General features: G+C 43.8%; 1 protein-coding gene across 2 annotated transcripts; it reads left to right on the top strand.

Moving 5' to 3' along the window:
* Positions 1-257: 257 nt before the first annotated feature.
* C17H1orf105 (chromosome 17 C1orf105 homolog) lies at positions 258-15809 on the top strand. Of its 2 annotated transcripts, XM_088845057.1 has the most exons (6): positions 258-419; positions 7459-7533; positions 9701-9768; positions 10295-10363; positions 12470-12537; positions 15423-15809. In XM_088845057.1, the coding sequence occupies exons 1-6, from the start codon at positions 300-302 to the stop codon at positions 15554-15556; spliced, it is 534 nt and encodes a 177-aa protein (XP_088701183.1). In that variant the 5' UTR covers positions 258-299; the 3' UTR covers positions 15557-15809. The 2 variants fall into 2 exon arrangements, with proteins under 2 accessions (XP_088701183.1, XP_088701184.1); XM_088845058.1 differs by lacking the exon at positions 10295-10363.
* The last annotated feature ends 9815 nt before the right edge of the window (positions 15810-25624 follow it).

Here is a 25624-nt window from a genome sequence, read left to right as displayed (position 1 = left end):
CACCTTAGGCTGGACGGGCAAGTAGGTAAGAAAGGGAAGTAGGGGCCTGAGCGGAGACGGCGTTGACCCCTTGTTTGCTGCAGTGCCAGCAAGAAGCCTTCCAGTCCCTCAGTCTCTGCAGTTCTTCCTGAGACAGGCTCTCCGCTGCCACCGAGCGCCTCCTCTTCGCGGGTCTGCCCTGAGTCTCGGCACACCGTGCCATCCTAGGCGCTAAGGCTCTAAGGAGGGGGAGGAAAGCATCCTGAGTGAGAGGCCAGGTTTAGGATTTCACGGCTGCAATACTCGCATGTGGCTACTAGATGGAAGCCAAGAGCAACAGCTCCCGCGGCCTGCCCTGCAGGCTGAGCCGGGGGAGGCTGGTCTCTGAGCAGACCCGGGAGGTCATAAGTCCATCGCTCCTGCTGCGACAGGAGACTCAGGTACTTCACCCACACCCTCACCCCGACCTTGTCAGAGACTGACCCTCCACCAGTGAGCGTGTGCGTGCGCGGGTGTGTAGGCCAAACAGGTGTAGGGAAGGCAAAATTTTACCTTTGCTGTCTTAGGGTTTGGGGCTGAAGTAGAGATTTAAAGGGACAGATTAATGAGAGAAAATTTTATTTATTATGTTTCATGTGAAACAGGAGCCTTCATAAGGAAATGAAGACCCAAAGTAGCAAAATCTGAATGTTTTTATAGTAGGTGTCAAAAAAGGCAGTTGTGCAAGAGTAACTAAACAGTGAGGAGGCTGAAGGGGGAGAGCAATTATTTTGAAAAGGTCTGTACAGAATTCTCTTGTCTTCATTTCTTGTCCTAGAAGATAAGAACGTTACTTTTCTTCTGGTATTAGGACATCTTGTATATGTGGTTTTATCTCCTTTTAGGAAGAAAAGGAAGAGGTTAGAGCACTTTTCTTGCATGTGCTGTTTTTACAGAGCATCTTAGCTTAAAACAAGGCTTAGGCCAATGTGGCAGGTTTGGGGGAGGCATAGTCTGCCACCCTTCTTAGGGCCCTGGGATCCCTGTCCTGTTAGGGCACCCGGCGGGTACCCCATGTCAGATCTGAATTCAGCACCCAGAGTCAATGGTGAGGCTAAGGCCTGCATGTGTGTGCACTGCTCTTTTCTAGAGAGAAGTTGTGTTCTATGTCATGGGAGTGGAATGTACTCTCTCTCCTTTCCTCCTCCATACCAGGGACCTGTCAGGAGGCTGTGGTAGCCCTGAGAGTCTGTTCCCAGGGCACAGGTGCAAAGGTCCTGCCACCTGGCTCCCTTCTTTCTCATCATCACGGGTCAAAAGGCATCGCTTTGAACGTCCACATTCCAAGTGGCCTTTGCTGCCCAGGAGCAGTCCCAGGCAGGGGCGAGTGTGTGTGTCTGGAGCAGGACGCCTGAGTGCATCACCAGATAGGCAAAGAACCAGAGGCTCAGAGACAGAAAGACAGGGAGAGGGAGACAAACAGCAAGAGAGCAGAAGCCAGACACACAGAAGGATCAGGGGACAACACACTCCAAAAAGGAAACAAAAAAGGAGACACGGACTGCACAGAAAAGAAAAACAGAAAATGAAGACCAAGAAATGAGGCCCGAACGTGTCCCCATTTAAAAACCTGTGGAGCAGCCTTTACCAGGCAGGGCTTTCACCGCCTGTTCCAGGCATGCACTTGACTCCTCCGGATTCCGTGAGAGAAGAAAGTGACCGTGGTAACTGGATAATTGAGGCCAGGAGGTGACTTACTCAGAGCTCACAGCCCAGCAGAGGGAACGTGGAGGCGATCAGGGAGCCATGGCGGGAGCCCCTGGGGCCTTTTGCCTGCTTACTGGGTGGGGCTGTGACCGAGTCTCCCCCCAACCGTGCACCATGGAGTGCAAAGTACCCCCCACTCCCTCCATTCCTGCCCCATCCCCATCTGCTCTCCTTGACTGGCTTTGTTGTTCCAGTCTAACGAGTCAGAGAGAAGAGGAGAACATCATTGATGCTGCTTTTGGCAGACTTGTGACAAAAAGCCCTCATTGACAGACACTGTCCAGCAGCAGAGATGTGGCTGGGAACACTATAGAAGGCAACTTCCCATTTTCTGAGAACTCTTAATTTCTCTGTCATTGACTCTGTTTTTGCAAATTCATGACCCCTCACCTACGCCTAATTCCTTCTCCGGTTTGTGTTGATCAAACACATATAACCACAAATCCAAGCTTTAAAGGAAAGAACTGACCTGAAATAATGATATAGATATAAATAATGATCTAAATAATGAAATGAAAACCAAGTTTAACAAGTCTGGATGATAGTTACACGGCTATTGATCATTTCGTGTATGTTTGAAATTATTCCTAGTGAGCAGTAAGAGTATTTCTTAAACTGTGTTCACTTTTGTTCTTTGAGATGGTTGGTATTGTGCGAGAGCAGGGAAATGTGTGATTATGATGGGGACTTTTTGTTTGAATGTTGAACATCATTCGCCTACTGTTACTCTTTGGCTTCTGAGGGCTGCAGGAATCATCATATCATATGGACACTAAGAGTGCTCTCTCCCCCTGGGAAAGGTAGTCTTTCTTTGACCCTTTATCCAGAGAACTTTCTGGATGACAGAAACTATGTGTATGGACTGTTGGACAAATCTCTTAACCTCTCTGAGCCACAGTTTCCTCACTGTGTCCACTGAAAGGGTGGAAGTAGGTGATGGTTGATGAGGTGTCTCAGTTAAGGCAGGACTGGGCAGGAGGAAAGGAAGACAGGTGTGGGGTGAGAAGATAGGAGGCAGGCCTGTCAGTGCCCCTCGAATCGTGTTTGTGATGGATATTTTTAAAATCACCATCTGGTGCTTACATTTTTCAGTTTTCGTTAGGTGGACAGGTGTGTGTCTGGAAGAGAGCAAGAGACAGAGAGAGGAAGAGGGAAGAAGAGAGAGAAAAAAATTCTTTTTTTCCCTCTACGATTCAAGGAGGCCCAGCACTTTGGCCACAAGCCAGAGTTCAGAGGCCTCAGCAGACAGGAAGCTCAGAAGAGAGGCTGTTTCCAGGTGTGAGATGTGAAGCGCAGGCTTTGGCTCTGGGGGCCGGCTGAGCTCTGCATCACCTTGGCTGGGCTGTCCTGTCACTCTGCTCTCCTGAGGACAGCTGCTCGGGAAATGAGAGCCCCATGGACATTTCAGAGCCTCTTTCCCTGATGGCTCTGACTCTGCAGATGACACAGCCGGGGGGCCTGTGCTCGGAACCACCGGCCTGTTTACGCCCCATTCCTGCTAGTGTGCCGAGTGGGCATGAAGGAAATCAGGAATGAGAAGGAGAGGCTGTGAAAGGAAAGGGCCTCTGTTTCAGGGTTGAGGCCCAGAAAGAACACAGAATCCCAAAGAGTCTGAGTTGGCATCTTTATAGACCAGCCAGGCAGGATTGCTCATCACGGCTGCCTCCCACACTGCACAGACACCCCTCTACCCCCCAGCCCCCCACCTCCAGGCCCTCGCCCACCTCTCCAGGTGAGGAGGGACGCAGTGGCTCTTCTGGGGGCAAGGATTGGCTGACAAGGAGTCTCAGGTGGGAATACCGCCACTTCCCTGGCAGAGTGACTGACGCCACACATCAAAAACTGGTTCTTTCTGTCCCTAGAAAGCGTGGGCAGGATGAGAGTTGGCCTCTGGCCTTTTGGCCACAGAGACCGGCAGCAGCAGGGGGTTGGGAGTAGCAGAGCGTTTCAGTGATCGCCCAGTCAGGCCTCTCAGAGCCAGGTCTGGAACAGAGCAATTTGCCTTCCAGCCTTGGCTTTTCTAAGAACTTTGTGTCCATGAATTGCTTGCACACGAACGTCCTGTAATGTTTCCCTGAAGAAAGTACTATTACAATAATGATCTTTGCACACATCTGTCTTGTGTTTTAGAGATTTATGGACATACGTGTATGCTGCTGCTGCTAAGTCACTTCAGTTGTGTCCGACTCTGTGCAACCTCATAGATGGCAGCCCACTAGGCTCTGCCGTCCCTGGGGTTCTCCAGGCAAGAACACTGGAGTGGGTTGCCATTTTCTTCTCCGATGCATGAAAGTGAAAAGTGAAAGTGAAGTCGCTCAGTCGTGTCCGACTTTTTGCAACCCCATAGACTGCAGCCTACCAGGCTCCTCCGTCCATGGGATTTTCCAGGCAAGAGGCTAGTCATGTCTATATACCTGATAGTTTAAAATGTTTACGCTGACTCATTCGTTCAACCAACATGTGTTGAATGCCTACTGTGTGCCACGCAGTAGGTTCTAGATTCCGGTACTACTTTGGGTCAGTGGTGATTATTAGTACTTCCCTCTGAAGCTTGTATTTGTTACCGTATGTGTTTGATCAACATGAAACAGGAGGAGGACTTAGGAGATGCAGGGTAGTTGCTCTGGTGATCACAAGCTGTCAAAACTTGGGAGTCGATGAGAAGGAAATAATAAAAAGAGTTCTCTGTGGTGAGAAGATTGGAAGTCAGCCTCTTATATATCTAAAGATGTGTGAGATACATTTTGCCCTTAGGAGGAAACAAACATGCTAAAAAGAAAACAGAGTAACAGCACAAATTGCAACAAGAGTTATACTAAATCTCTGCTGCAATCTGAGAGGCAGACACCCAGATAAGGGAGTCAGGAGAAAGACTTCCTGAGAAAGAAATGTCTAAGCTCGATTGTACAAGATAAGGAGTTGCCAAAGCCAGATCAAACAATATATATGACATGTTTTTCCCTCAGATTCCCAAGGATGACAGTCCTCACAGTGTGGGACTCGGGTCACAGGTCTCAGTTCAGTTCAGTTGCTCAGTCATGTCCGACTCTTTGCGACCCCATGAATCACAGCACACCAGGCCTCCCTGTCCATCACCAACTCCCGGAGTTCACTCAAACTCATGTCCATCGAGTCGGTGATGCCATCCAGCCATCTCATTCTCTGTCGTCCCCGTCTCCGACCACCCCCAATCCTTTCTAGCATCAGACTCTTTTCCAGTGAGTCAACTTGTCGCATGAGGTGGCCAAAGTATTGGAGTTTCAGCTTTAGCATCACAGGTCTAGCTGTTGTTAAACTAGCAAGCTCCTGCCAGGCACCTGGTATGCTTGTTGCTTGGTTTGAAATGAATCCTGTGACTCCAACCCCTGCGGGCTCTAGTGTTTTCTTCTGCAGACACCAGAAGTCTGCAAGAGGGGCAGAATCAGCTGCAGGAAACAGAAGCACCTGCTTCTAACTCTGCTGAAAACAAACCTGCCGAGGACCCTCCCACCCCACCTCCGCCCATCCAGGTCTTCCTCGTCGTTTCAGACCAAGCACAGATGTCACTTTCAGAAGCCCCTGCTGAGTCCTCCAAGGGGACACAGTCCCTCTTTTTGCTGAAGGCCCAGGAGTACCCTCGCTTCTTCAGTGATGCCTGGCACATCTAGCCTTGAATGGCAGTTTCAGAGCGGTGTCTTAGTCTCAGAACTCAAAGACATGAGGGGCAGGGGGAGAAGCCTGGGCCCCAGGAGATCCCACACCCAGGATGTCTGGGAAGAGAAGGTACAAGCTTGAATGGGCCCAGAAGAGCAGAGGAGTCAGCCCAGGGTCAGGGTGAGGGTTTGTGGGGGGTCCTCTCCAGCCTCTCTTCTCACCTCTCCCTCCTCCCACACACACTGGCCATTCCAGGCCGTCCTCACTTAACCTGAAGTGGATTTGCCAGGTCTTTCTTCCAAGTCACTGCGCAGTGTTCCTAGGTTGGAATGCAGCCCCCACTCCTTGCTCACCATATCCAGCACCTACCCAAGCACTGCCTGCTCTTTCAACCCGCCTCAGAGCTTTCTCATGATGCCCCACCCCCACCAGGTGAGCTCAGGCTCCTCTTCACTCCTGGTGGCCTCAGCATCTTTCTGCCTTCAACAGTGGCATGCTTCTTGGTACCCAAGCACTGGGTGCTGAGCAGGTTGCGATCAGAAACCTTTATCTCCACATCCTCAGTACCTGGGGTTCCCTGGTGGCTCAGATGGTAAAGAATCTGCCTGCAATACAGGAGACCTGGGTTCGATCCCTGGGTCGGGAAGATCCCCTGGAGGAGGGAATTGCAACCCACTCCAGCATTAATGAATGGACAAGTACATGAGTCTGTATTCTTCCCTGGTCTTCCTTTGGGCCAGAAACCTCTTATTCATCTTTGTGACCCCATCTTAGCGCCCTCCACGTGGTGGCGTCACAATGAAGGCTTGTGGCTGAATGAATGGGTTAAGCCATTCCCAGTCATGCTTTCACATGCAAACCCACAGTGTGGGAATACTGATTCTTTGAAAATGGACTATGAACATGAAATGTATTTTAAATATTTGTCAGAAGAATCCAACAGGGTGCATACTTTACAGCCCCAGACCCCTAATAATGCCTCACCCAAGCGTATCCCATGGAACAGTCTGGCAAAGGTCACCTCAGGAGCACGCCACAGGCACCCCCCATGCCGTACAGGTATATTCCCCATCTTCCTGTTCTGCGCACCTGGCTGGACAGCAGGAATGCAGCAAGGCACAGGTGGGCACACCTGCAGTGACAGATCACCAGGTCAATCAAATGAGAGAAAAGCCTTCAGTTTGCAGTGACTGTCTGCTCATCTCTGTGCCCCTCCTCTCCCGTGTATCTGTGCTTCCTGAGAATCTGTCTCAGGACTCTGGTGGCACCGTGAAAAGGAAAGGGTAAGAGAGAATCCCCACACGGGATGCTAGCCTCAGGTTGCCATCTGTTCCCTAACCAAGCTTTCACCGGCTATGCAAATGAGAAGCCTGCGATTCAGGTGGAAATGCGCCAAAGCCCACCCTTTGCCTTTTGGCAGAAGTGGAGTCCGGAAGAAAGCAGTGTTTCCAGTGAGCAGGCGGGCTGCCCCACTCTCCCTCCGCCGGTGGTTTCTTTGCCTCCCTCCTCTGGGGAGAGACGGGTCTCAGGACCCACACACCAGCTCCAGTTCTGCCCAGGTCTTGATCGGCGGCTCGGCTCTCCGGTGGTGCAGAAGGGCCACGTGGTAGCAGACAGTGTACGCTTGAGAGCTGACAAGAGAGGATAGGATTTCAGAGGGACTAGAGAAAGCAGGTTTGCAGCAGAGAAGTCTTCTATTTGTTTTTCTCAGGCCATTGGAGATCCTCAACTAGTCAAGATGGTGGGACTTGTGTATGAAATATGAAACGTGTCACCTGTGAAAGAGGAAAGCCCCTCACACTGGAAAGAGGGACCTCACTGGATTTCAGCCCCCAGGCCCACCCTGCCCCACCCCACCCCCTGCCAGCTGTCTTATGCCTGGGCCACTGTATGCGGGCGCCCGAGGCCACTGTTTAGTCTGTGGCTCACCCCCTTCTGTTTAAACCCTATCTGAGTCACATCCATCCTGGGCATGGCTGGGACCAGAGTGTTCATCTCTGCTTCATGGCAGAAGTAACTGTTACTCCTCCCGCCCCTCCACCCCTTCCCCACTTCTTTGCCACCCCTGTTCCCCGCCTCTCTCTCTCGCTCCCCCTGCAGGCCAGGTGGAACCAGAACGACCCCACACTGGCCAGAAACAAGCAGCTGTGCTCCACATGTCGAGACGTGATAATGGTAGGTGAGGGGACGGCAGGTGTGGGCATGGGTGTCCCCCGGGCACAGCACTCCGCCTTCCGCACCAAAGCCCAGCAGAGAGACCAGGACGGAGCCTGGCAGGAAGGGCCGCACATGAGCAGCTGCTCGCCTGGGAGTACCATCACCTTACATGATAAACCTCCCCATTTGCAGCAAACCACGGAGGAACCAAGGCAGGTTGATCCAGAGGGGAAGAGGGGAGTTGAGCTGCTTTGCTTGGACTCAGGTGACTACCCTACAGAGGTGCCGGAGGTTATGGAGCCTCTTCTCTGCCTTAACGTGTCTCCAACACAACACAACACTCCAGCATCACAGCCGTGAAACAAGCAGCTTCATCCCCGGCTTTGTCATACATTCAGGCATCGCCCCACTGGTGGAGCTGGGGAGACACTCTCTGGTCCTTCCTGGCTACGGGTGGTTGCTTGTTACTGGTGGTGGGGAATGGTGGGTGGGAGAGTTTTAGGAAAGAAAAGGCTATCAAGGGGATGTGGGCGCCTCAAGAACAAAGCTCTGACATCTGAGTTGCTAAAGAAAGAGGTGTGTTTCAGGAGGGAGGCTGTACGTGTTGGAGTTAAGACTTGGGTCAGTGTAGGAAGCAGGGTTAGGGGCCTTCAGAGAAAACGTTGGGCTTGGATTGAAGGTTGATTTAGTTGAATGGTTAGGTTTGGGTTTGGGAAGCATCTCTTCCGTTCTGATCCTCCTTTGACTCAGGGAGGAAGGTGAGGCTAGCTGTGCAGAAACAGGAAAGGGGAAAGGAGTAGAAGACAAACAGGAGGCATGAAAGAGGCTGTGATGAGTTCACAGTGAAAATGCTTCCAACGAGCAAGTGTTTCTCTGGGTTTGTGAGTTTGTTGTGTGGGATTCGGAAATGTCACTGAAGCTACCAACAAAGGTGTACCTGGATGATACGACCTCCATTCATGTTCTGCATAATTAGGATCACAGTGTTCAATATCAGCTTTGGCTGGGGTCTGGGAAATTGGGATTGGAATTTCTCCTGGTCTTATTTCTGGAATCACTTGTGTCTACGTTTAGAAAGCCCTGACCCCAGGCCTAAGTGGGCCCTGGCCAGTTGGCTCCCTGGGGACCTCAGCAGCTGTTCTCTCTCTCAAGACCTCTTTTCTGACCTTGCTTTTGCCCAAACCAGCCCCAAGTGGAAGCACACAGCATGGTTTTATCATTTGTTGGAATGCCCAAAGGAACTCAGATGCAAAGTGCCCAAGGGCCCTTCCCTATTGCTGTCAGAACTGGGCCTTGCAGAGCCTAGCGGAAATGAAAAGAGGTTAGAAAATAAGTGCGAAATACTCTTGGCTCACTGTGTGCAGTAGCAGCTCCACTTCCTTCTTGGCAGGGACTGGGGTGAGGACTGCTTTGACACTGAGACCCCTCCATTCATGGGGTGGAGCGGAGATGCTGGGAAGGTATAAAAAGACTCCTAGGAAATTCCCTGGTGGGCCAGTGGCTAACACTGTGCTTTCACCACAGGAGGCGTGGGTTCAATCCCTGGTCAGGGAACTGAGATCCTGCATGCCATGGGGAATTGCCTAAAAAAGCGACTCATAAAGATAGAAGGCACTTCCTCAATTTGATGTAGGGTGTCTACCAAAAACCCCACAGCTAACATCAGACTTAATGAGGAAAGACTGGGAATTTTCCCCTGGGATCAGGGACAGACCTGGATATGTACTCTTGCCTATTCTGTTCACCATTGAGTGTTCGTTCTAGTCAGGAAAATTAAGGCAAGAAAAAGAAACTGAAATTAGAATAAAAGAAATTAAAACTATGAAAACATAAAACCATATTTCAAATGATGTGATTATATATATATAAAACCCTAAGGGATACACAAAACATTTACTAGAGCTAATAAATGAGTACAGCAAAGTTATGGGACGCAAGATCTGTGTACAAAAAATAAGTTTATTTCTAGGTATTAGCAATGTACAATCCAAAAATGAAATAAAGAGAACTATTCCAATTATAATAGCAGTAAAAAATTAAAATAGGAATAAATTCAATAAGAGAAATAAAATGATATATGAATGACTCATATTAAATGCAACTTGAGTTTGCTAAGATGGTATGTTATTTCTATAACTTAGAGTGCAGTTTTGGGCATTGTTCTACATGAGACTTTCTTCCATAGGTGCAACCAAAAACTCTGATAATCCCAGATGATCTGAAACTATCCTTTGCAAATATTATGAATCATAGGTAAGTTAAAGATTTAAATCAGGACACAGATTTATATCTTGTTATATTCATTTGGGGACATAGGATAGTGGGTTGAGTAATAACGCAAAATGTTTAGAAAATGCTCAAGCGATGAGTTTCTTGAGTGGTTTCATTTTCTGGTTAAACTATTAATACACAGACCAAAAAAATAGTTGTTTTTACCTTTTCCCTAAACAGCTATTGAAACTAATGTACAAACTATAATCTTCATTTCTACCTTCATAAGACCTGTACAAGGCATAGAATAGATTTGTTTGATAACTTAGAGCTAAACACAAATTTTCCATGTAGATGACATATCTAATTCATAAGATCTGAGAGATTACATATCATTTCTCTTGGGACTAGGACAGCCTCTGATACGTTGCAGTGACTAAAATTACTGTTACCCATTCCTTTTGTTGTCATTTGCTGCTTTCTTACCAAGATCAAATATATCAGCAATAAAGTCCAGTCAAAGTTTGATTAGTTGGATTTCGGTTTTTTTCCTGCATGTTCCTAACAGACAGGGAAGAAGACCTCAGTTTTCATTAAAAAACTCAAAACATGGAGTCACCCTGGATAAGGCACCAAGGTAGGTGGACTTGCCTTGCAGTAGATGGTTGAAATGTAAGCCTACAGTGACCCTTCATTTCAGTTCAGTTCAGTTCAGTTGCTCAGTCATGTCTGACTCTTTGCGACCCCATGAATCACAGCACGCCAGGCCTCCCTATCCATCACCAACTCCCGGAGTTCACTCAAACTCATGTCCATCGAGTTGGTGATGCCATCCAGCCATCTCATTCTCTGTCGTCCCCTTCTCCTCCCCCCCCCCCAATATATATGACTAATCCAAGAAGTTATATGTGATCAAATGACAATCATTAACTTGTTTCCTCTACAGAGAGCAATAATGTGGGAAAATAAATAGGCCCTCTTGTAACCTAGGATGGACAGTAGTAGATGTTATATTTCTCTGTATGAGTTCAGAGCCATGTATACAAACTAAGATGTGGACTCAGATGCATCAAAACCATGTCCTGGCCCAAGTAGACATGGTGGTGGAGGAAATGGGCATTTGAGTGTGACAGGCTCCAGCCCTAACGTTACCCACAGCAACTCTACACTTATTAAGTGCTCTTAGATCACAATAAATGTAACCCTCATAAATATTCTTTGCAGACTTTAAATGGAAAATTGAACTATTTGAACTCAGGAATTTCTGAGCTAAAGCTCATTCTTCTATGAAAGAGACTTTTGAAAAGTTTTGACCCAATTTATTTATCTTGTATATTTGGTACTTTAAAGAAAGTCTCAAATCCTGAGTCATTAATTTAAAAAAAAAAAACAAGCTCTTCTTCCTTTAAAGCTTAGAGTGAAGGCTGAACCAATCCTAAAATCATGTCAATCCCAGTATTATTAGATTGGTCATTTTTAGTTTTTATTTTTTAGTAAAATGAAGGAAAACATCCTACTCTGTTTGAGATTTAGCTTGTGTGACTATAAAGTAAGATCCTGGTTCTGTTTGTAGCTTCTGATTTCTCTCCTCACAGTTTTTAAGTATCACTACGCATATAGGCTGATGGAATTATCTTCATTGAAATACTTTTTAAGAGACTTTAATTATAGTCATTGTGGGAATTAAATGATGTTTGTTGATTGCAAGGAATGAAGGAGAGAGGGAAGGGAGAAAGGAAAAGACAGAGGAAATAAGTATGAGCAGATAGATATATATTTGTTGTATTATAGCGTAGACAGTTCTTAAACTATTGTCTTACAAATACCACCTTCTTGTTTGCCAAAAATGGGCAATTAAAGGTATTTTTCTTTTACTTAGTCCCAGTGAATCCTTCAATGGCAATTTAATAAAATTAACTGGCTGGATTGGCCATATTTTTAGTAGCAAAGTTAAAATAATCTTGGAAATTTTTTGTTGAAATAGATACCAGAAAGTGAATGTAGAGATGTAGTTTGCCCTTCTAAGTTTACAGATTGGTCAATCTTTAGAAATAAAACAATATAGAAACGGTTTGGGGCTTCCCCAATGGGTCAGTGGGTAAAGAATCTGCCTGCCAATGCAGGAGATGCCTGAGACATGGGTTCGATCTGTGGGTCAGTAAGATCACCTGGAGAAGGAAATGTGAACCCACTCCAGTATTCTGCCTGGAAAATTCCATGGACAGAGGAGCCTGGTGTCTACCAAAAATGGGGTTGCAAAGAGTTGGACACGACTGAGCAATTGAGCACCTTTTGGTTGAGAGTCACTTCCAGTCTTAGCTTCCGGGAAAAATAGACAGTGGTTAAGACATTTTCTCCAAAATTGGAAGATTGTAATAAAAATATGCTCAACTTTGCACTTGAAAGGTAGATTGGAAGTGTTGTTACATTTTTTTCTTGAGAACGGGAGGATTCTCTCCTTAATCCCTTCTATTTTCAGACGGTACATGTTCTGACAGTGAAATAAAATACTTTTTAAAATGCAGCTTTTATCAAAATCCATGAAATATCACTTAAGTAAAAAGAGCTTCTGAAGTAGTGGTCTTTGACCAGTCATCTCACACTGTAGCCAAGTGATCTGAACACCAAGTTAGCAGGTGCTGGGTTCAGGAGCCCATCTGTGTTTTAAAATTTATAAAGATACATTCCTTTCTGCCAAGCCCTAGCCAAATCACTAATGTGTATTCTTGCTTCTTCCCATCAGAATGATGAGTCTCCATCCTCCAAAAGCCCAGACTGTACCCAAACGTTCTCGTGATGACATCCTAACAGGTTTGCCTTCTTTTGGAGTACTTGTAGGGGGAAACATACCACCCTCATGGTAGCAGAATGAAAAGTTTACTGCCTAAGATAATTTCTGAATTTTTTGAACAAGTTCCCATTCTCCATCCCTTCTCTTTCACGTGCTGCTTATTGACCTGCTTCAGTGGGTCCACAGCACCCCCTTCACTCCAGCCCTCCCTGTCCCCTCTTCAGCCCTCACTTGGCCTTATCCATGGTGTGTTCCTTCCCAGGTCCTCTCCGTGCTGCATGGCTCTGCCCCATTTAAAGAGCCCCATGATCCACTTGCTGAAGAATGTCTATAGATAATTCCCTTCTCAGGCAGTCCTAATAGCCCCGATTAAGGGGAGAAAGGATGTGTGTCCCCACACCGCTGGAATGGCCTTCCCGAGCCCTGAGCCCTCCCTCCCACAGGCTCCTTGGAACACCTGCCTTCTCCTGGCAGCTGCCCAGCGCTGTTCTTACATTCAGTCGCTGGTAATAGAGTAAAAGGATAGCAACTCTGTCTCTGGCTTCGGCATTGACATAGGTCTTATCTTTTAGAGAAACCAGTACAGGGCTGGTGAAGGAGGGGTGGGTCATTCTTTGGAGTGATGTAATTTAAGGGTTTGATGCAGCAGAGGCTGTCACTTTATGTCCATATTTTCATCTGCTCCCAGATTAACTGAAGCCACTTTCAGTTTTTCTTTTGATACACGCAGTAAGGAAAATCAGGAGCACTTTCTTTACTTCATACTGATGGGAAAGTCTAAGCTGTGTCCTGGGAGGTTGCAGGGGAGTTAGAGTCAGAATTAAACTGAGAAGACATCAGAAAGGAAATTTGAGGACAGAAGGGGTATCTTGAAGGAGTGTCAAAAGGGAGGACCAGAGACTAAGGGGACAGCCGAGGTTAGGAGATTTCCACTCTAGTGGATCTCCAGTCCCTTCTCATGTATACAGAAATATTGGCCTCTCTTCCGCCTGTCATTTAGCCAAAGCGGACTGAAGATCCAAGAGTTAAGCGCATCCTTCATGAAAGTTCCCCCATCTGCCTGCAACCGCCTCATTCTCTTGAAGCCTAGGGAACTCTGGGCGAATGAATGCATGTGACGCTGGTTTCAGGATTCTCTCTTACTAGCCACACATTCATTCTGAGTTTCCCTTAAGCCTGGATTTTTTTCAGGTCTGCCTCACAAAGGACAAAACCTACGTGTGCACACACCCTCACACATAATTACATGCCCTTCCCTAAGCAAAAATGTTTATTTTGTGAGTTTACAGCACAATGCGATAAGATGCTTCTCATGAATTTATTAACCCTGGGGATATATTTTCAACTACCAATATAAGAGCTAGACTCGAATGTAGGTCACATTAAGTTCTCAATAGACATGGTTCTTGCCCATAGTGTTCATCCAAGAACCACAGTCTTGGAGGTAGGACTTCAGGGAGTGCTTTTAGAGCTGAGGCTTGACAGATTGATAGTTGATTCCAGTTGCAACCCTTCTGAGCTAAGCTTTGCTCTTGTGTATGCTTTCTGAGGTTAAAAAAAAGGTGCCTAGGAGCAGAGAGACCTGGGTTTAGGTCCTAGCCTTGTTAGACAGGTTTAACGATCTTGTTGAAACCCTCTGGGTCTCTATGTTCCCACCTTTAAAACCAGAGAAGCATTTTGCCCACTCCCACCCCTGAGAGTCAGACACTCGGTACCAGCAGCCTTCACTTTTGATTGACCCAGAAAAGCTGCTGACACTGCCCCAGCTCCCCTGGCTTATACAGCTTAGATGTATCCCTATGTTGCATAGCCTGTGGACATGCTGCAAATACCAAATGACTGAGTCATCACAGCAAACACCACTGCCAATGACTGCCCAACTCATTTTGTTGATCACGACAGTAATCCCTAGTGTTTTTCTGGATTCAGCTAAATTTCATAGATCCTCAATAGTTACTAGTGAGAACTAAGTAAATGGAAAGAGCCTATCTATTAAGTGATGGGATTTCTTCATCTTGACTTTGGCCTTGAGTCCAGAGTTCCATAACACTCACAAGCTCTTGTCCATAAACACTGGTACAGCTGCTAACCACCTGACTTAAGTCTACCACCTGGCCTGGTCTACCACTCCACCAGGGTTAAGATGTGACAGGAAGGATCAGGATTAAGGAGATCTGGCTTATGATCCTTAGTTCATCATGACCCTGTTCCTCGGTTTCCTCTTCATTACAGTAATGACACTGAACTGGTTTGTGATCTTCTGACATCTCTTAGCTCTCATTCACCTGGACTAAGGAGCTTTTCCAGAGAATTCAGGACACCAGTTCCCTTATTTATTCAGTGACTTTCAGTGAGAATATGCTATTTTAGGCACTGATGTACTCTCCTTCACAATGAGTATTCACAAAAATGTTGAATAAACCAACATTCTGTAAATAAACTGATAACCAAAGAAGAGGTGAGGATGGTAAGAATTTTAAGGAGCCCTAAAATAAATTATTTCATTAAATAAAGGTTCCTTTTGAAATACAAGTGCATTTGCCCTACTGCAGGCTTTCGTAAGATCACATTTGTTTGTTTGAAGAGCAAAACCACACATGTGTCCCTGAAAAGTCTTCTGAGGATGTTACAACTCCAGTCACACATTATCTTCATTTATCATTTAATTGGCAGTCTCTCTGAATATTTGAGTTTTGTTTCTAAACACTCTTTTCTGGCCTCTTTGACCAAGATATGTAAAAGCTTAAGTGTGGTGGGGTAAGATGGTTCTGTTAGAGAGGATTTTCATGTGAATCTTGAAGCTATTTTATAGTTGAGAAGTCTTTGGTGACACTGGTTATTTTGAATGTATTTTAAAGATAGAATCTAAGGAGTCCTTCTCTTTCCTTCTTGCTCTGTTCTCCAGAGAACGTTCGCTACAGACTGCCCATTCTGGGCCCCAGGACAGCTGTCTTCCACGGATTGCTGTCAGATGCCTATGAAACCCTGCTGGAGACACAACTCTCTTCCTTGCCCAGAAAAGAACCAGTGAGTCAGTGAGTGGTGGGAACTCGTCACCTTCCAGATGCGGGGAGAGAAAGCTACCTCACCAACTGAGTTTCTGACACTAGTGCCTTCACATAACTTCCTCTTAGTATGAAAAAGATGACTCAATTTTGCCGTCCTAACCGTTGTTAAAATTCTAGCTCTTACCATTATCTTCTCATTTCTCCTTGGACATGATTATAAATGTGATGATTAAAGTGGAGCATTTTGAGTGTCATTGATTTTATTTTGCAAAAGAGTCTCTATAATAGACAACAGTTTTCTGTTTCTAAAACATGAATTTTCTGTGAAAATAATTTCTTCTTTCAGGACAGAGGGCCAGAGATGGTTCCAGAAGGTCAGCATAGTAAGAATAAAAGAGAGAAATGGTGGTCACCCTTCTGTCCTTATCTCAGTTAACTCTATAGATGACAGAGGTTACTGGATTGCAGTAACTGGTAAATGGTAGATGAAGGTTGTGTGTTCATGTCACATTAGGCTCATGGCTACCCAGGGCTTCCCTGGTGTCTCAGATGGTAAAGAATGTGCCTGCAACGTGGGAGACCAGTGTTCGATCCCTGGGTTGGGAAGATCCCCTGGAAAAGGGAATGGCTCCCCACTCCAGTATTCTTGTCTGGAGAAATTCCATGGACACAGGAGCCCGGTAAGCTCAGTCCATGGGATCACAAAGAGTTGGACATAGGTGAGTGACTAACACTTTCACTTTTTTCACTTTTACTCTTGAGGACAGAAAAAGTATTTGTCTTGCCTTCCTCATGTAACCTCCATTAGTGTCTGGAATGTAACGGATTTTCATCTCATCTGTGTTCAGTCAAATTCAAATCAAATGCTTCTGTTCTGTATTTTGGTTACTTTGGTTTGAGGATGTATATCCAGCTTTGTCACAGTCCATGTGTGTGAGACAAAGGAAGATTCTAGGCTTGTAATATTATATTTGTGGCACATATGCTCCATGCCCAGCTTCAGGAAGACTCATGTGAAAAAAGATCCCTTCCATTGCTTAGCAGGCAGTGGCCTTATGGAATCCCAAGATCCTGTCTAAATGGGCACTGGGCCAACCTGTAGGAATGAACCTCTGTGCTGTGTTTGAAGAATGTAATTCAGAAGTCTCTAACAGATGGCCTGGTGACCAAACTGACCTCATTTCTTGCACATGCGTGCAAGCACAGAGACACTTACACAAACCCCCAAGCCGGAAAAGCTTGCTTGATTACCTTATATTCCTGGTAGGCTATGGATTCTTGGTTTCAGTTCATTTAGAGTTCAAGAATTCCAAAAATAGAATTCACTTCCTTTCAAATGAAGGCTGTATGCACGAATTATGATCCCATTTCAGATAGTTGTCAAAGGACAGATGAAAATGTTTCCTTATCTTTTTTCTTTGCAAATTACCATATCCAGTAAAAGGATCTGGGGCACACATACCCATATGTTGGAGGAGGGTGCATGCCCACAGCACAGTTATTTAGAGCTTTTGAGGTAATCTGAATATTATCTACTTAGACAGATAGAATACTTCCTAAATCTCCTTAAGAAGTCTTCACCTGGAATACTTGGGTGTTCCCCAAATCTCATTGAAAAGAATAACATGATGGTATTTGTTAGCGTTCTAGCATGGTGACTGACAATGATGGTCAATATTGTGGTTCTTAGGAACATTTTGCACTCCTAAATGTTGAGTGGGTTGTATTCATTGACAGTTATTGTGTTATAAGTTAAGATGGAGAAATTTTAAAACACAACAGTACACAAGTACACCTTCCAATTTTTGTCAGAGTGATAACACTGTCACATGTCATGCAGCCTCTGGAAAACTCCACCATATCACTGGGAGACAAGAAAAGAAAGGCAAGTAACATCTCAGTGTCATTATGAAAATAATTTAGACCTCAAAGAAATCCCAAAAAAGGATTTCAGAGACTCCAAGGGTCCCCAGACCATGCTTTGAGAACTAGTAATGTACAGGGTGTATGTACCCTTGCATCTTCAGCCTTCCAGGAAAAGGCATGCTAAGATGCTTTCACTCATCTTCCTGAGAAATCTGGTCCCTTGGGAGAGATTAGAGAGAAGGCAACAGCAGGTTTGCAAAGTTTGGAGATATTAACTTTTTGAACATCTTTTACCTCTCTTTCCTCACATCATCTGTTTAACAACCTTAACTTAGTTTCTCAAATAGTGTCCTGGTGAGAAGAGGATGGGTTGACCAGTTGGCACAAGAACTCAAGTTCCCTTTGAACTCTCATTTTTCTCTATGAATGCTTGTTAGCTTATTTGCTTTTGGTTACTATGAAATCATTTCTCAGAATCTGAGGTCCAAGCTTTGACCCAAGGTGGCCTGAGCCCACTCGTGATGTCCCATCAGCAGCTTTGTTGAACAATTAGCCAGCTGGTGAGTTTCCTTCACACTTTACTCCTGCAGCTATATCCTGTAATGGCACTGAGGGCAGATTGTCCTAGATTGGGAAGTCCAGCCCTTGACCACTTCTCCATACAACCTACCCAATGCAACGATTTCAATTGAAACTCACAAATAGATCTATATGGGTATTGCCTGATTTTTTTCTACTGGTGATAATGTTTATAAGAAATTATCTTAAACATGCTTCTCTTTGTACCATGGGGGTTAAATGGTTGAGTCTACCATCTTCCTTGGTGCAATCTCTTCCTTACCTAATTGAATCCTTGGAGGTAATAATTTGGACTTGTCCAGTATCCTTTTATCTACTGCATGTTCCTAAGCTTCATCCACAAACCTCTCATAAATTGACCAGGATAATTTCTTCATGGTAAAAATCTAGTCATAATGTTATTCCTGATTCAAAGTCATGTATTGTTTGGATTAATTTTTTTAATGGATAATCTTGGCTAGATTTGTTTCAAGGCTAAAGGCTGATTTTTCTGTTTTAAAAATAAATGACTCTTGTTATAATAAAAATCCACAAACATGAGTCAGACTTACTCCTACTCTTTTATCTTCTTTCACTCCAACAGGGGACTTAAAAACCGATCAATCAGCATAGTTGTTGCCTTACTGCCAGGATTGGAGAGAAATGCTATATTTAGGAGAATCTGTGCAAAAAATCAAGTATGTAAACCAAAGCCATTGTGGTCTCCAGTCCTCAGTTTAACCTTGGGAAATCCCACAGGCCTTTAGTCTTGTACCCTCCTCAGGGTCACTCATCTTATCCCTGGCCACTGACTGTCAAAGTTAATGGGAGGCCAGTCAGGGGCCTGTTGGCTCCTGGGCCCTGCGATATTAACACTGGAGCTGCCCATCTTCCTAAAAACGTCCAAGAATCATGTAACTCCAAAGAGTAGATGTGAAACAGGGTTTGGCAGAATGGCTTTGTCTCCTCTAAGGAAGCCCTGTTGGATTATCCTGCATGGGTATAGTTCCTAGGTTGGGAGAGTCTGAGGATGAGGACAACCATGCCCAATAGAATACAGAAAATTTCCCAGAAGAGGAGGAAGCACAGACTTGTTTCTGTTAGTCAGTCTATAAACTACAGTCTTAAGAATCAATATTAAATTAGAATGTCTAGAAATAGATAAACTTAATCTCTGGAGAAAACTAAGATGGTCAATCCTGTTTCAGCCATGTCCCCCTCAAACCCACCTTAATTTAGCACCTTAGTAAGCACTGCCCCTGTTTCATATGTGTAATTCTTGTCTCTCTAGAAAAATGTGTCACTTCATGAGGATGAGAACAATATCTCATGCTCCCGCCATATCCCCATGGGAACTACTCACATTCTAGAGATATTAAGAAGGAAGAAAAGTTCATTTCTCAATTGCTAAGCAAAATGAAAAAAATAGGAAGTGAGATCCTAGTATTTGGGGCTCTGAGGATACGAAAGGTTTAGGTACTAGGACCCTGCTTTTGAGTAACTTATCATTTCAATTGGATGAATAACAAATGTACACACAAACAAAGAGTATGTGTACAGGCCAGCATGGAAACAAGTGTGAGTTACTCTCTACTCTAACGGAACGCTGGTGATTGCAGCAATAGTGCTCTCCTAGCACCAACCGTCTAGCTCTCTGGGTAGGAACAAAGATGCAATTGTGTGACTGTGTCAGGAAAGTTGGTCAGAGGAGAGATAGCCATATCTACCCACACAGGATGTTATCTCGCATTCTTTGCAGAGTCTTTGGCAAGACATTTAACTGCCTGGCCAGTGGAGTGCGGAATAGTAAAATTAGGCGTTGACAAATGTTTGCAGTTTTGAGGAAGACTTGTTCCTAAACTTCTTGGGATTGGCCTCTGCTCAGTCCTTTGTCGCAGTGACCATCCTATGGGATGTCATATGGCTAGAGTCAGGAAACCCTTACAACCCAGATTCTCACATGAAGAAAATTGTATGAAGAATAAGATGTGTCTAAACAGCAAGAGGGGCTTCCCTGGTGGCTCAGAGGTTAAAGCGTCTGCCTCCAACGCGGGAGACCCGGGTTCGATCCCTGGGTCGGGAAGATCCCCTGGAGAAGGAAATGGTAACCCACTCCAGTATTCTTGCCTGGAGAATCCCACGGATGGAGAAGCCTGGTAGGCTACAGTCCACGGGGTCGCAAAGAGGCGGACGCGACTGACCGACTGAACGGAACGGAACGGAAACAGCAAGAGAGATACTGGTTCCCATTAGTTGGCTCTCAGGAGTAGAACTGAATGGCTAGAGAAAAGACATTAGCAAAAGGAGAGTTTTTCATTTTTCTTTACTCTTTAAATTTTAAACCAAAGGAATGGTTTCATTGACTCAAAAACAAAATAAGAGGAAATGAATAACAATAGCAAAAAACTCTGCAAAAGTTGCCAGGGGGCTTTCTAAACTTAGAATTGGAAACCTAATAAACCTATCAACATAATTAATTGTCTTCCTGACAAGACAACAGAGTCCTTGAATACCACAAAGTTCAGACAAACATCTAGGTGAAAGATAAATTTTATCTCTGGCCTTTGGAAGTTTTGCTACTGAAATGCTAGTTCTGGCAAATAGTAACTGATGGCTCATGCTTATGGAACATTTTAAGGTTTTCAAAGCACTTGTCACTTATTGTTCCTCTCTATATTCAAGTTCACCAGCGTTCTCCTTCCATTAAACAGGAGTGGTAATGTTCCACACAGTGCTATCCACTTATGAAACACAGTCCTTGCCTGGGCACCTCTGCAAAACTGCTCATTCTGGTGTAACAAGTGCATCTGCTGCTTTTTTTTATGGCACTGCCTGCATGGGACTAGTCTCTTGCATAAAACCCTTGAAATATTTGATGAAACGACCATGTTCTCCTTAGTCTTATTATTTACTTGTTTATTTATATTGATGTATAGTTGAATTACACGATTTGGTTAGTTTCAGGTGTCCAGCAAAGTGATTCAGTTATATATACACTTTTCCAATTCTTTTCCATTATAGGTTATTAACTGTGCTATGTAGTAGGATATTGTTGTTCACCTTTTTAATGTAGTGTGTATCTTAAGCCCATACTCCTAATTTATCCCCTCCCCTACCTTCCCTCTGGTAACCATAGGTTTGTTTTCTATGTCTATAAATCTGTTTCTGTTTTGAAAATAAGTTAATTTCTATCATTGTTTTAGATTCCATGTATGAGTGATATATTTGTCTTTGCCTGACTTACTTCATTTAATATGATAATCTAGTTCCATCCATGTTGCTGCAAATGGTGCCCACTTCTTGTTCAACACAATATACCTAAGATTTCCTAGCAGTCAATCACCTCAACCTTGTTAGTTCAGTTCAGTTCAGTCGCTCAGTCGTGTCCAACTCTTTGTGACCCCATGAATCACAGCATTCCAGGCCTCCCTGTTCATCACCAACTCCCGGAGCTCACTCCAAAGTAGCAATTCCTCTGTGGAATCCTCTACCTTCTGAGGGATGAAACTGGCTCCAAACCAAGCCATGCCAAGCCTCATCCTGGGTTTTCCTGGCAATGCCGGAGGAATGCCACGTGTTTGCTCCAGGCACAGGCCTCTGTTCTCTCAACCTGTTACGTGTTCAGGGTCATTAGCATGGGTCATGTCTTTGGAATGGGAAGCCAGGGTGGGGCCATAAGGCGAGCTCTGGCATGAAACTTGCCTACCAGGATAGACGAGGCTAGGAAGGGGAATGGTAGAAGGTAGGAAGGCAGTCTAGACCCAAGAGTGTGGCAAGGTCAGTGGACGAGTCTTCCAGCAGTCAGCCCAGGTGTTCTGGTCTGCAGTCAGAGCCCAAAGTGGAGGAGAGCAGCAGCGACCAGGGAAGTGGAGGAGGATATATGAAGGAGAAAGGGCTCACTCGTAAATATCAAGGGCAGGAGTTCATCATCTTGGACGTCTGGTTGTCTGTGGGAAAGCCGCTTCACAGAACCAGGTTCAAAGGGCTGCCTGTGGAAGGGAGTCTGGCCCAGAGCAAAACTAGAGGAAGCCCAGAGGATTCTCATAAGAGCATATCATAATCTATGGGGGAGGAGTAAGAAAATACATTCAATATTTTAATATTTTGCATACATACATATTTAAAATATTCTTGTTAAAATAGAACATAATGAAAGCAAATCTGAACAAAGTCATTTTAGCTGGTGAGGATATATAGAAACTAGACTGTAGCTCGAAACTATTCTCTTTTGCATATTAGTGACTTACAAGGGAGTTGTGAAGTTTTTATATTAAATAAAAAAGAGGGCATCAGTTTCAGTATTAAGAAACTCTTGGAAAGTAGACAAGAAAAAGAGAGTCCAGTTCTGGGGATAGGCTTTGTTGCCCCCACGGACAATAAGTTAGCCTAGGACTTTCTTCCATTTGTTTGCTTTGCTTTAATTATTTATTTATTATTATTTTTTATTTCATCTACTTTTTGGTGTAGCAGTAATGTCTTCTTATATCCATTACAAGGTAGAACCAAAGAAATATGTGTGACAAAATAATCTTTTTAATATTCAAACCTGATCTTTAAAGTCTTGTTATTATAATTAAACCTTTAGGTCTAGGATCCAGTGGGAATCAACAATGCTGTTTTTTGAAGCACTTTGTGAAGTTCTACCTTGTATTCTCTGACTTGACTGAGAACCAAACAAAAGAAAATAAACTTCTATTTCAGCAGGGAACTTTCAGTTATAAGAAAGGTAAAAATATTTTTTCTTACTCAGGAAAGAAAGATAATTTTCTTCACTCAGTGGAATATTGGGTTTTAAAATCTTATTCCCGAGGTTTGGGAATCTGGTAGCTAGATATGGGCTGTCCCATGAGTTTAGGGGGAACCAGATTATCTTTGGTGATAGAGAAGAGTTGGAGTCACTCTTCAGTTTTTGGGTTCCATTCTGAAATGAAGATTCACCAGGAATATTCCTAGATTATTTAAATATAATAGTATGTAAATTAAATGTCATTTACAGCAACAGGGATGAACCTAGAGATTGTCATACTGAGTGAAGTAAGTCAGAGTAGAAGTATCATATGACATTCCTTATATGCAGAATCTAAAAAGAAATAATACAAATGAACTTATAAAGCAGAAAGAGACTCATAGACCTAGAGAACGAACTCACGGTTACCAGCTGCAGGGTAACGATAGTTAGGGAGTTTGAGATAGACATGTACACAAAGCTATATTTAAAATGGATATCCAAAAAGGACTATGCGACAGCCTGGAGGGAAGAGGGGTTTGGAGGAGAATGGATACATGTATATGTATGGTTGAACCTGGAACTATCACAACATTGTTAATCAGCTATACTCAAATAAAAAATAAAAAGAAAAAATAATATGTAAATTATCATAAAATATAAATAAAATTCATCAAAGTAAATGTGTACCATTTTGAGCATTTTATATTACTAAGACTTTACTGCTTAAAGAATTTTACATAAGATAAAATGGGAGTTTTTTCCCTTAGATTTAAAGAAAAAGGAAAAAGAGAGGAAGGGATGAGGAAATGGAAGAAGAAAAGAAGTGAGGGGTTCTGGGCTTATAGAGATGCACAAAGGACAGAAGAAATGTTTCCATTGATTTAAAACATTTCTTTTTGATCTTGTTGGTTCTAGCAGCCATTACTGTTTATGAAGATAACACAAGTGAATGAGTTTGTAACCAGTTCCTAGATACGGTCATTTAAATTTTTTTGAATCCAGCTTATTTAAGTTAAACAAAATAATCATCCATTTCCTCTACTCCCTATCACCCCTTGCCTCTTAAAACCATCAATCTGTTCTCTGTATCTATGAGCTTCAGTTTTGTTTTGTTTTGTTTATTTTCAGATTTCACATAAAAAAAAGAAATCATATGGTGTTTGTGTTTCTGATTTATTACACTTAGCATAATTCCCTTGTGGTCCATTTATGCTGTTGCAAATGGCAAGGTTTTGTTCTTTTTATGGCTGAATAATGTTCCATTGTGTGTGTGTGTGTTTTCTTTATCCTTTCATCTATTGGTAGACATTTAGGTTGTTTCCATATCTTGGCTATTATAAATAATGCTGCAATGAACATGGCTGTGCAGATATCTTTTCAAGTTAGTGTTTTTATTTTCTTCCAATAAATACCCGGAAGTGGAACTGCTGGATCATAGAGTAGTTCTATTTTCAGTTTTTTAAGGAAACTCCATTTCCACTAACAGTGTACAAGAGTACCCTTTTGTCTACATCTTTGCAAGCATTTGTTACTTCTTGTTTAAATTTTTATTTATTTATTGTGCTGGATCTTCACTGCTGTGCCGTATTTTCTCTAGTTGCAGCAAGTGGGGACTACTCTCCAGTTGCAGCACTCAGGCTGCTCAGTGTGGCAGCTTCTCTTGTTTTGGAGCACAGGCTCTAGGGCACGTGGGCTCAGTAGTTGTGGTGCATGGACGTAGTTGCTTTGTGGCGTGTGGGATCCTCCCGGACCAGGGATTGAACCCACATCTCCCTTTATTGGCAGGTGGATTCTTTACCACTTAGCCATTAGGGAAGCCCTCTTGTTTCTCTGACAATAGCCATTCTGACAGGTGTCAGGCAATATCTTACTGCGGTTTCAATTTGCATTTCCCTGATAATTAATGATGTTGAGCATCTTTTCATATACCTGTTAGCCAACTGTATGGAAACAGGTCTTTTCAGGTGAAGATTTTTACATTTTTTTACTTTAATTTTTAAATTGAATTGTTCGCAGTTTTTTTCTATTGAGTTGTATGAGTTTTTAAAAAAGTATTTTGGATATTAGATCTTTACCTAATATATTATTTGCAATTATTTCCTTCCATTCAGTAGGTTGCCTTTTCATTTTGTTGCTGGTTTCTTTTGCTGTGCAGAAGCTTTTTAGTTTGATTTAGTCCCACTTGCTTATTTTTACTTTTGTTACTTTTGCTTTTGGTGGATGTTAGATTCAAAAAATCATCACCAACACTGGTGTCAAGGAGCTCATTGCCTGTGTTTTCTTCTGGGAATTTTATGGTTAAAACCATGAAGGCCTAAAGGCTTTACGTTCGAGTCTTTAGTCCCTGTTGAGTTAATATTTGTTATGGTGTAAGATTGTGGTCCAGTTTCATTCTTTTGCATGTGGCTACCCATTTTCTGAATACCATCTCTCAAAGAGACTGTCCTGTTGCCATTGTATATTCTTGATTCCTTTGTTGTAAATCAGTTGACTGCGCATTCATGGACTTTTTTTCTGGGCTCTCTGTTCCATTGACCTGTGTCATTTGCTTTACTTTAATTCAATGAACCTTCTGTGAAAACTTACTAAGCAACAGATATTGCGTTGGGTCCTAGAGATCCCAGAATGAATACCATTGTTTTCTGCTCCTGAGAAGTTTGTGATCTAATTGGGCAATAGAGGTAGGTTGACAGACAATCACAATGAAATGTTAGAAGTGCTTTGATAAAAGTCTTCGCAGGGTACTAGGAGGGGAGAGGGAGGGCAGAGAGGTTTTCCTGGTTTTAGGGAATAGGAGATTATCGATAGTTCTGAATGTCATAGGGAAGTCAAGCAGGAAAGGAATGAAAAGAAGTCACCAGAGTCCATAATTAAGATGTGGGGGATAACCTTAGTTCATGTATTAGTTGTTAAACTGCATTGCAGTGAGTTTAAGAAAGGAGTTTG

This window comes from Moschus berezovskii, chromosome 17 (genome assembly GCF_049115385.1).
Source record: "Moschus berezovskii isolate FMDL1 chromosome 17, NW_MosBer_1.0, whole genome shotgun sequence".
In the NCBI taxonomy this organism is placed as follows: domain Eukaryota; kingdom Metazoa; phylum Chordata; class Mammalia; order Artiodactyla; family Moschidae; genus Moschus; species Moschus berezovskii.
This window is presented reverse-complemented; position numbering and strand designations above follow the sequence as displayed.